General features: G+C 40.2%; 1 protein-coding gene across 1 annotated transcript; it reads left to right on the forward strand.

The window, feature by feature from the left end:
- Nucleotides 1–355: 355 nt before the first annotated feature.
- Nucleotides 356–11,654, forward strand: vps26bl (vacuolar protein sorting 26 homolog B, like). Its single transcript, XM_061703016.1, has 6 exons — nt 356–727; nt 6,394–6,550; nt 8,375–8,539; nt 8,637–8,812; nt 8,889–9,031; nt 11,367–11,654. Exons 1-6 carry the CDS (start codon nt 505–507, stop codon nt 11,493–11,495), a joined length of 993 nt encoding a protein of 330 aa, XP_061559000.1. The 5' UTR covers nt 356–504; the 3' UTR covers nt 11,496–11,654.
- The last annotated feature ends 611 nt before the right edge of the window (nt 11,655–12,265 follow it).

A 12,265-nucleotide genomic window follows, 5' to 3' on the forward strand; every position in this document is an offset into this window, starting at 1 on the left:
TCAATTTTGCACTGTATTTTTATTCAGTTAACTTTTTTTTTGGTTAACGCCAAAGTGTTAACGCCCCCCAAAAATTTCTTTTACGTCTAAAAGTTTACTCCCAGATCCCTTGTCGTAATTGTACGGCATTGCACGCACTCTTACGCAGCACAATGTGCCGGCATCCTTGTTCTGTCGGGTTTCCTGCAGTCCACAGCAGTCAACGCGCTGATGACTTTGACCTTCCTCCTTAGCGTCGTCGTCGGCACGGAGCTCTAAAGGAGCGTGTGTATCTACCAATGCATATCTTTGGGGAAAGCTACTTGTTTGAATGATCAACCGCCACATGACTTTTGACGCATGCGCAATTACTCATCTGAGCCTTCTCGAAGTCAAGTAACAGGGAAGCTAATTGCTCTATAAACAGAAACGATTACTTTTCTTTTCTTCTTAAGTCTTTCTTTTTAAGTCAAGGGGGCGCATTTTGTCACAGTCCCATTCGCGGATAACAACTGACCAGCAGTGATGAGCTTTTTTGGTTTTGGTCAGAGTGCGGACGTCGATATAGTTCTCAATGATGCCGAAGCGAGGAAGAAAGCTGAGCATAAAAGCGAGGACGGCAGGAAGGACAAATATTTTCTCTTCTACGACGGGGAAACTGTGTCGGGAAAGGTGAACGTCACGCTCAAGCACCCGGGCAAGCGGCTGGAGCACAACGGAATCAAGATGGAGTTTGTTGGCCAGATAGGTAAGCCACTGGCCAAGTCGTAGCCGAAGCTGACAGACGCAAAACATTACATACATCAGAGGTGATACACTTATTATGCTACATATACTCAAGTACCTTCTGGAATAGTGTACTCGTCGTATGTTTTTTTGTTTTTGTTTTTTTTTTCCCCCCTCAAGACCGATATCGATTATTATTAGTCAAGGAGAACGATAACTGATATTCGGAGTCAGCGAAACTATTGGCGTCAAAATATTTAATAAGGCAAATACCAACACTTAACACTTTGTTTAAATGTCTTTAAGCACATGTTAATTAAACACCTTTTCAGATTTGCAACACTTTAAATTATTTTATTATTATTATTTTTTTTTGTCTCTGACAACAGACATCTTTGTTTTAAAGCTTGTTGTTTTCGAGCTCGCTGGTTCAGCATCCATGTCTTATGAAGATAAGAATAGCTTTTCTACAGTAAGTACAGTTTGTTATTGTTAAGATGTTAATCTTTCACATATCATTTGATTTTAAATTCAAACAAAAAGTGCACGGCGTTCCCAAGGTTAGCAGGATCTCTTATAAAGTTGCCATACGTTGTTAAAATGAAGGAATAAATCAATAAATATGTATCTGAAGTTTCCATAGTTTTAACTTAATCTCTTATCGACCATCTGATTTTCCTAAAAAAAAAAAGGCCTATGCCAATATGCGTTAAAATGCTGCAGTGCTGATGCACTGATAATCGGGCCAGCCGATAATCGGTCTATCCGTAGTTTTAATGCAGCATACTTTTTACTTTTTAGTTGAATACTTTAAATAAGTAGAAATGCTGCTTTTACGTCATTACACTAAGCTACATTTTGCTCGCGACATACATTTATCTACATATATTTATTATTGCTTCCATAATCTATTACTCATCAGAGAGTCTTGTGTCACATGACATTGTTTCACCAATCCAACGCAAGTACTTGTGACGTTTGACTCCATTTGACTACTCAAACAGAGCCAGGCAGTTACATGACTGCACACACACTATGCGTGACTCCACAAAGTTTTCAAAGTGTTTTATTTATGTAAAACATGGCAGAAATCTATGTTTACCTTTAAAGATAGGCTAAAGCTCACCCGTGACCCGAGTGAGGATAAATTGTATAGAAAATAGACAAGTTTACAAAAAAGAACAGTTATGTTCACTGTCATCTATGTCTAGCCAAAATGTCGACATTTCAGCCTACAAGAAACTACGACTACTTGAGAAACATACCAGAGGCTGTCTAGGTCTGCGTTTGTAAAATGTGATGCTCTGTAAGGGAAAACGTGGGTGTTCAAGAGTGAGTTTGAAATAGTCCTGAGAACTGTCTGTATCTCTACCACATGTGCACATGCGCCTTTTGGTCTTTGAAGGGCTACGTGTAAATCGCTAAACAGTGAAAAAGTAAAACAGCAGGGATCTTGTTTGATGTGCGTCACAAAAATGAGCAGGGACGCATAAAGTACGACCAATGTGCCTCTTCTGATGCAGAGCTATGGCATAGTACTCTGGCGTGGTGCTGGAAATCCGGTGTATGTGCGTACAGGTGCTCAGTCATTTGAGGAAGAAAAAAAACATTTCCGCAACTTGAAAGCAGACACATGATGGGTTTCATCATCGTAGTCTCTAAACCAACCAGAGAGAATGAAGAGCAGGGACCCTCCCTCTGATTGGCCGTGTGCGTGTTTATGTGCGCGCGTGCTTTTGAAACGCGAGTGCTCACGGACACAACGCTTACGTTTTCTGACGGCGAGGGCAGAGCTGCAGTTGTAGAAAATTGAGCGGCATAAATGGAATTAGTACCAAAGCCTAACGCCACTGCGACGGATGTGGGAACATTTTGTATTCAAGCCAGATGAACGCGGCCAACCTCCCAACACCAACGAGCCGGTATGTTGAATTTGTATAAAGTCGCAACAAAGACGACAACAACTTAAAACCTCAAGGGGACTAAATCCATTTTAAACACAACCATCCCACCCAATTTTTTCAGCTGGAACAGAAAACACGGTGAGACAGTTCCCATTTCCCGGCAGCTTGGCCAACAATGCACAGACAAACCTGAATGTCAATGTTCATTAATAATCAGAATAAAAAGAGAATTCATCTTAAAAAGATGTACTTGAATTATTAGCTTATTATTATATCAGTGGCATAAATGACATCAACGATAGTATCGTTTTTTTCGTTATAGTATTTGGGAAAATATATCGTCCGAAAAATATTTGCTATAATGACAGGCCCAAACACATACTGAGAGAGAGCAAGAGCAATGAATAAAACAAAAATATTGCACAAACTATAAAAAATAGTGTAACAGCTGTAAAAGCGAAGCAAGAGCCGTGATATAGCGGAGGATTCCTGTGTCTGTATTCTGTGATAAGTTGCAGGACTCATTGTTCCCTGGTTGGGACTCATTGTTTCCATGACATGTGCATCCGGGACTCACGTGGTCTCAAGTGTAAAATTATCTATGAAACAGTGAATGATCATGCAGTAAACATAAGGAACAGAAGACATCAGAAAAATACCCCCAATTGCCCATAGATTTGAATGTGAGTGTGAATGGTTTTTAAATACATACATGCAAATTAGTTGCCTTTCATCGAAATTCGCCGTTTTGAACTCAAAATAGGCCATTTACATGAATCTTATTGATCCAATGAGTTTTTCCTGTGGGGTTGCTAACGGTGACGTCGTAGGCTGTTTTGTAGTCCTTGAATGCTGGCAGCTAGAGCCATTCCACACATCCACACACAGGTCTAATTGTGAATATTACTCCACGGCCCACTAATATGCGGCCTGAGGTTCCGCCTGTGCGCTCTGGACCTGTTTTGGATAAGTCACAGGAGTTGACGAGACCAGAAAAAAACTTCCGCCGCTTCTGCTGTTAAGAAGTAACGTTACTTTTACTCCGTTACAATGATCTAAATGTCACTTGCCACTTTTATTGATCAATTATTGCTTATCAACTATTTTGTGCACGACACTACGACTTCGACTTCCGCATTGGGTGCTGTTTGCGTCAATCCAATTTAAGCACTCGTGACGTTTAAGTCTAGTTCACCAATCAAACGACGCAAGAAAGTCTGACATCACACGTCGTCTTCCATTGGGCTTCCTGGACATAGGTTTTCACACTAGATAAGCCTGCCCCGCTGATCGTCGTGCGTTTAGACGAACTAACATAACCGCTTTCATGTATTGTAGTATTTGTCTAGCATTGTCTGCCCACACGTGGATGTATCAGCTCACTTATAACTTGAGAAAACACCGTGCAGTAAATTGATGTTTTTTTATTTTTTTGTAGTTTTGACTTTGCATACACACACAGAGCAACATCAGAATTTCACATTTTATTTTGTAATTTTTTTTATTGATGTTCATGCTGTGGTTAAAAAAAATTCTGAAGTTACTCACTATTTACTCTGTACTTGAGTAATTATTTCACTGGGTACGTTTTACTCTTACTCAAGTAATGTTTGGGACGACTACTTTTTACTTGAGTCATATTATTGTGAAGTAACAGTACTCTTACTTGTAACAGTACTCTTACAATGTTTGGCTACTTTACCCATCTCCGGAGCAGACATCCTCTATTGCTACTCTTACGTTTAAGCAACATTTTTGCTCATCAGATAAGTTAGTGTTGTATTGTTGCACTGGTCTTTTGTATTTTCGCATTGAGGTGCTGCGGGTTGTGACCCTTGTTGTGGTCCCAGCGGAACCGCGAAGCACACATACCGTAATTTCTCGTGTATAATACGCAACCCCAAAGTTGAACTCAAAATTCTGGAAAACCCTTCTACCTATGTATAATGCATTTTTACAATGCATGATTTTGCTTCTACCAATATGATCAAAACAAACTATTATCTGTATTTTGTTAGTTTTTTTTCCAAGTAATTATTCTGAAGTTAAGCACTTGATGTGAACACGTAATCCCTTTTTTAAAATTTACTGGATCTTATTTTGGGCGGCACGGTGGCCGACTGATTAGAGCATCAGCCTCACAGTTCTGAGGACCCGGGCTCAATCCCCGGCCCCGCCTGTGTGGAGTTTGCATGTTCTCCCCGTGCCTGCGTGGGTTTTCTCCGGTCCCTCTGGTTTCCTCCCACATCCCCAAAACATGCATTAATTGGAGACTCTAAATTGCCCGTAGGTGTGCATGTGAGTGCGAATGGTTGTTTGTTTGTATGTGCCCTGCGATAGGCTGGCAACCAGTTGAGGGTGTAACCCGCCTCCTGCCCGATGACAGCTGGGATAGGCTCCAGCACGCCCGCGACCCTAGTGAGGAGAAGCGGCTCAGAAAATGGATGGATGGATCTTATTTTGAAATTCAAAGCCCTAGTTTTATTTAGTAAATGAAAAAACACACAGTTGTGCTCATATGTTTGATTACCCAGGTGGTGGCATTTTGGAATTAAAGTGTACAGCTTTTTCACAATCACTAGATGGCGGCATACATTTATAAAAAAAATTCATCAAAAAGTCCATATGCGGTTGCACCACGTGAAACGACCACCGTTACTCAAAAGTCGGATACAAAGGTGGCCTGTTGGCTTTATAGCTTACATCTACCAAAAAACACATCTTTGAGGTTGCGACAATTGCGTGCCAGACACGACAAGCACCCACAACTTTATCATAACAAAACAGTTGTTCATCACCCATTTGCCTCAGATAAAGTTGCCAGCGACTAACAGTCAATATCCCTGTTTCACAAGCATTTTACTTCCCTGTTACCTTTCAAAAGGGTATGAGGCCAGCTACCTCAAAAGAGTGGCCTAATGCTATGGATGAATATATGAAAAGTGCTATATAAAGAAAAATTGGTTTTGATGTAACTTGTAATAAATAAATAAAACTAATAAGCTTTACCTCCCAATCTGTAGGCACCTAATGTATTATGACATTATAGTAATAGTCACTTTGGAGCATTTATCTACCGAAGAACACAATGACAATTATAGACAACTAGGTCTTCATTAAACACATGTAACAGCGAGACACATGACAGCCATGGAAGAAGCTTTGTCAACGCTTTCTTTGAAAAGCAACATGCAGGTTTAGCCTACAGGTGGAGCTATTTCTAGATGTGTCAAATGCTTCAAAGCAGTGTACCATTGCAGGTCAATTGTCTGTGATTCATTGCTTCAGAAAGCCCCGGTTTCTCCATCCCTACTATGTATTTCAATAGGTTGGCTTACAGTGTGGACAGAAATGGTCCTCCTTGAAGAAGATGTGTTACGAAAATGCGCACGCACGTATTGCTGGCAGCGTTCTGGTGCGGATTCAAATTCTTCTTCTTGTTGATGCTTACAGTGACTGGTTGTTGACAAACCAGCATTTAGGAACATTACAGCCACCTGCTGCACTTGAACTTGGATAAAAATTGATTGATTCTTTTGTCAAGCTACTGAAGCTTTTGCAAGTTAAGGAATATCATTTGTCAGTACTGCAGTCATATTTTAGCTTAAACATTTTTTTTATAAAAGAGACCACTGTCAATACTAATACTTGAACTTGTCTTGTCACATCAGATCACAGGCTGCAGTTGTCAGAAGTGAATGTGAATGAAAGTTTTCACAAAGCTGAGGAATGTTTGAAGATGTTCTACTGCAGCTGTCTGATAGTACTAACTCATATCTTGCAGAGCTCTACTACGACAGGGGAAACCACCACGAGTTTGTGTCTCTGGTAAAGGACTTGGCACGACCAGGGGAGCTCACGCAGTCGCAGACGTTTGACTTTGAGTTTACACACGTGGAAAAGCCCTATGAGGCTTACACTGGCCAGAACGTCAAATTACGGTGAGCTCCACTTGAGTGCTTTGGATATTGCGTGGCAATTATTTTCAATACTGAGCCATCCATAAATACATTTTCATATGCAGATGTCTTTTTCAACTTTTTGCAGTTAAGAATTTACACAAGCCAACCACAACATTAGCTCCATCTACACAGTCTAATGCAGGGATTCTCAACTGGTCTCAACCTGCGCCCACATTTTCCCAAAGACATTAAGGCTGGATTTACACTCTGCCCAAAGTATAGTAATAATTATGTGTGCAAAGTGCATTTCATGAACTGAGGAGTAAATAAGGAATTAATAAATCACATTAAAGCAAACATGTCCCTTTAGTTGAACACAAGATGAGGAGAAACATGACACCTCGTGAAGATGTATAAAAGTCAACAAATAAATAGAAATGCGTATATCAACCAAGGCTGCACAAACAAAAGGACATTTCACTTATTTCACACATTTGACTACATTGAGTTTAAATTTAGGTGGAACGACTGAGCAGGATTTACATAAAATATTAAAAACTGTCCCGCGACCCTAGTGAGGATAAGCGGTAAAGAAAATGGATGGATGGATGGATTAAAAACTGTGTTGAATTTGCGCTGTCACACGATTAAAATTCTGACAAAAAAAATTAACAAGTGCATATTTTACAAATAACACATTTGTCATTTTGACAAATGCATGTCAAGCAACCACTGACTCACTCAACGTATTTGTCGAAAACACTAACCCAACCAAAGAAGCTATTTAAGTCTGTATTGTTCTTTCTGTGGGACTGACACAAATGTTTGCACAATCACATTGAAGCTGTGATGCTGTTATTTTATTGTGGTTCTACATTCTTGACAATATCCTTAGCTGTCCACATCTTAATGAATGTGTACATGTGGGATTGGAATGTTACAGCTTTATTGTTGTAAAATCTGACCAAAAAAACCCCAAAACATCTCAACAAAATTGTTACCTTACATAAAGCTTTATGATCCTACACAACTGTTGTGGACAAAACGTACGAACAAACTTGTTAACAATTACAGCTTTTTGTTTGTTGGTTTTGTTTTTTTAATCTTGTCCTGTTTAGCTGCAAGGCAGGACAGGATGTGGGTAAATGAGCAAGGCAGTGCTACTGACTGACTATTGGTGCGGTTAGATTTTTTTTAGTGTCTCAACACCCGTTAGAACCTGTGAGTTGATATGTTAGTATAACCTGTGTTGTTGTTAGTAATCCCACCACAAGCAATGTGAATACCCACCCTATTACTATGGTTACCAGGTCCCTGACAAGCAACCATTATCCCTTTACTGTGATTGTGTATGGTGGGGTGTAGTGCATTCAAATTGGAGAAACTGGTGGGGGCGAGGCGAGACGGTCACAGGGCAATGATGACCTGTAACTGTCACCCCCACCAAGGCCAACCAGCACCCCATGTATTAAAACTGGAGGACCGGCAGAGCAGTGAAAGGGAGGGAGGGGGGGGGGGGGGGGCGCCCAGCGGCCAGCTCGGAAACCAGCACAGATGTGCCAGCACCCGGCCCGGCGCACACCCCACCATACCTGGTGCCAGTCCCCCAGGGGACCCTGAATGAGATATGAGTGTGCCCAATGAGCGAAATATGTACAGTGTGAGTACTAATAATGTCCAATATGTGAAGTAAGAGGCTTTTTTTGGTTTTGTTTATTTTTTGGGCTCAGGTTGTAGTATATGGAGTATACATTGCCTAGTGTGAGTGTGCCCTAAATTGTTATTTTGGATGACAGAAAATATCAAGAAAAATGTGTCTTCCGCACAGCTATTTCTATTTCAAGAATACTCTTTTGCTTCTAGCTATTTTCTGAGAGCCACAGTGAGCCGCAGACTGAGCGACATCAGCAAAGAGTTGGACATTGTGGTTCACACACTCAGCACTTACCCCGACATCAATTCCTCCATCAAGATGGAAGTCGGCATTGAGGACTGTCTACACATAGAGTTTGAGTACAATAAATCCAAGTATGATTGTTTCATTGATATTGCATGTGGTTTGAAAGCTTTTTTTTTTATTTATTTTTTTTGTGTGTGTGATAAAGGGAGATCATGTCCTTTGCAGGTATCACCTAAAAGATGTGATTGTAGGCAAGATTTACTTTTTACTCGTGCGGATTAAAATCAAGCACATGGAGATAGACATCATCAAGCGAGAAACAACTGGCACCGGGCCCAACGTCTACCACGAGAACGATACCATAGCCAAGTATGAAATCATGGACGGCGCACCAGTCAGAGGTAATTTGAAAGGCTTTAACTGCAGGGGCAAATTCAATTCTGCAATTCAAACTGTGTCTGCCTCTGAACTCTGCAGGAGAGTCCATCCCCATCAGGCTGTTCTTAGCAGGCTACGAGATAACGCCCACCATGAGGGACATTAACAAGAAGTTTTCAGTGCGCTACTACCTCAACCTGGTCCTCATCGATGAGGAGGAGAGACGGTATTTCAAACAGCAGGTACACATACTACACTGGAGCTTGTCTACTGGTGAACTCCCAATGCAATCCATTGTTTCATTATTTTTGTGTCACGTAAACATGGCACCTACTGTCGCACTATTACCATTTTTATCGAAAGGACATGCTGTCAAGTGGGCCGGTCCAGTAAAATGATTGCGTAATTAACATAAAAAAAACAATAAGATGGTGTTTTTCCCCTTTGGTTTAATGCAAAACAATACAAGTTGATTAGAAAAACTTTAAACATCTATTTTCAAAAATACATTGATGTTGTTCAGCAATGCCATATCGGATTCCACCAAAACAAACTATTATATAAATTAGTGTACACCTGTGCAGCATGTGTATTTTAATACTTGGAGAGAAAAAATTATATTCTGCATAAAAATTGTAATAACGGTCACTGACGTAACAAACAGCATGTTGCATTCCCTAAACTTTCAGCCATTCTGGTTCTGAACTTATATTTGATGACGTTCATGTTGGACAGCCGTACGTCGAGTGAGCCAGTCTTTTGTTTAGGGTCCTGAAATAATGATTCCACCAGCACAGTGAGATCTTTCATGATCCCGCCATCGGCGAAAGGCATTTTGTGTTTTACGGAGGCTCGGGTTGATTCCTGAAGTCGCTATGGCCTTTGGTGAAATACCATTTCACGTTGAATCTTTTGCCAACGCCACAGATCCGTTTTTTGTCTCTTACTGGCGTGAGTGCACTCTGCTGCCATTGCTGTTAGCCTAGCCAGCTAACATCCAGGTGTTACAGAAACATCTGTGACCAGTCAGAATTCGCCTGAGCTATTTCTAAACCTTCGTGTCTGCATTATTTAAAATGCACATGGAAATCGATGTCTTGCGCTCTGTATCAATCAATCAATCAATCAATCAATCTTCAAGCTTTCCATCTCCATATTGGAAAGCACAACAACACTACAGGAAACACAACTGCTGGAAATGCAACCCTCCGAGTATTGTGTGAAAAGAATGATATAATTTATTTTTGTCAGTGTTTAATATCAGGCTATTAATTCAGTGGCAAATATGAATTTGTCAATCTGGACTAATATCATTGCCTCACCAGCCGCATGAACCTCACTGCACATTTTATTTGAAAAAAATAATTCAATAAATATCCATCAAAATACTAAGAAACCACAGCGCCAGCTTAAGAAGTCCACTGTGACAGCTTTCTCGCTTAGGCATTATTAAATTACATTTAAATTACAAGATAAATTTCACTGTTTTGTACATTTTAATGCAATTTCATTCCCACATTTATGAAAGAGAAGCATACCACTTTTGGGGAACGTTTGTGACGAAACCATCAAATCTGAGAAGCTATTTAATTGTTGAGTGACAACAAAAGAAGAATGGAATGAATTTATAAAATGAACATATGACACAACAGCCAACTTCTTTGATTCCAATTCAAACAGAGGTCAGTGGTGTTGTGTCTGACCACCTGAAATGTGTCTTAGCTATGACAAAACCAAAAAAAAAAAGTCCGCTAAATCCTACCTCACAACATAAACCGGGAGCTATGATTAAATACAACCAAATTGAGGAATCGTTATGTTAATAGTGTGTTTGTTTAAAGGGGTAGAAGTTAAGAAATGTTCCACTTATCCTGGTTTAAGCCCCAGGTACTTACACCACAACTGTATAATGACTGGAAGGCAGCATATTGCTGTGTGCAGATGGCCCGTTGTCCCAAAAAAATATTACGTTTCAACAAAGTACTGTATGTTTGTACACTTTTCTAGCTTGTTAAAGGTCCCATATTTTGCCAAACCAACGTTTTTGGGATTTTTGGAGTATTTGGGATGTGATATTGTCTCTTTGTAAGTAAACGTGCGAAATATGAATTCAAATCGTCCGCGCATTCCTGAGTTCCAGACCTTTTTCTGCCGAGAGGCCTGAAATCAGGTCATTCGAATTTCTCAAGCTTATCTACGTCACTAGCGAGGATCTCCGGCTACCTCTCCGCTCCGAGCCAGCGGTGTCAACATAACGAACGCGTGTGCCCTCACAAGCGGTTCTTCTACATGCTACAAAACTGGGTCAAACAGAAGTACTTGTCAGAGGGGCCTTTTCTGGACACTTGTATGATAAAACCAAGATGTTTTTTTTTTTTAAACATCTTTTTTTAAAAGTCCATGTTAGAGAGTCACTCTATGGAGATCTAAATAGCCAAAATATGGGACCTTTAATAAAAAAAAGTACATGTAGTCAAAAAATCACCACCAAAAGTGGGCTAAAACACCTGTGTTCCACTCAGCTGTTATATCTTTATTTGAAGAAATAAAGAAAAAAAAACCTTCATGATGTTGCAGGAAATCACCCTATGGAGGAAAAGTGACGTTGCAAGGAAGAGCATGTCTCATCAAGCCATCCTCGCCTCGCAACGCTTCGAGAGCTTGTCCAACCCTGAAAAAATCCAGGCTAATGAAGAGGACGGCTAAAGCCCAGCCCACTTGTGGCAGAAAGTTGTGAATATGAATATCATTTGTGTGCGTCAGGAGAGAATGTGCCGTACCGTTTTGCTGTGCAAGTGTGTGTCGGGGGAACAAGACAAGCTCAAATTGCTATGTTATTGTATTTGCTTGTTTCGAACACATTTAGGTGAAGATGGGTGGAGTTTACCAAATGGCGAATTATTTTACTGTGACAGGGAATCTTCCTGGTAAAGCAAAACATGCTTAAAAATTAACTAATGAATTGGCATTAGTTTTGCAAATCGCACCCTCTTCCTGCATGTGAATACAATTAGCAAATACATTTAGCATTAAAGTGTGCATGTGTGCGTGCGTGTCTCTAACATGGCCTTTAAATCTTTCTACTTTGTGCTGCAGCTGTGGACAACTATAAATCTCACATTTATAAATTAATTGTTTAATTGCTGGCTTGGAAACAACCTTTATTTGCTTTGAGTTCAAGAGGAAATTAAATGAACCGTGTGCTTAAATATTTTCATACATCTCACCAGAAATGACTATTTTTTTAACAGCATCAAATATGCTAAATGCCTTAGCTAGACCAGTCGTATTGTTTGCTTCCCCCCCCCCCCCCCCAAAAAAAAATTAAAAAATGTGCCAATGATGAGTTAAGGGGGAAAATAATAACCAATAGACATCGAGGTAATCAACATTTATTTTTTGGACAGATCAAGCAAATATTTGCAGCATTTATGTTGAGTGTGTTTATTCGTGCTGTATACTGATGCACTGGTAAA

The sequence above is a fragment of the Phycodurus eques genome, chromosome 17 (assembly GCF_024500275.1).
Source record: "Phycodurus eques isolate BA_2022a chromosome 17, UOR_Pequ_1.1, whole genome shotgun sequence".
NCBI lineage: Eukaryota > Metazoa > Chordata > Actinopteri > Syngnathiformes > Syngnathidae > Phycodurus > Phycodurus eques.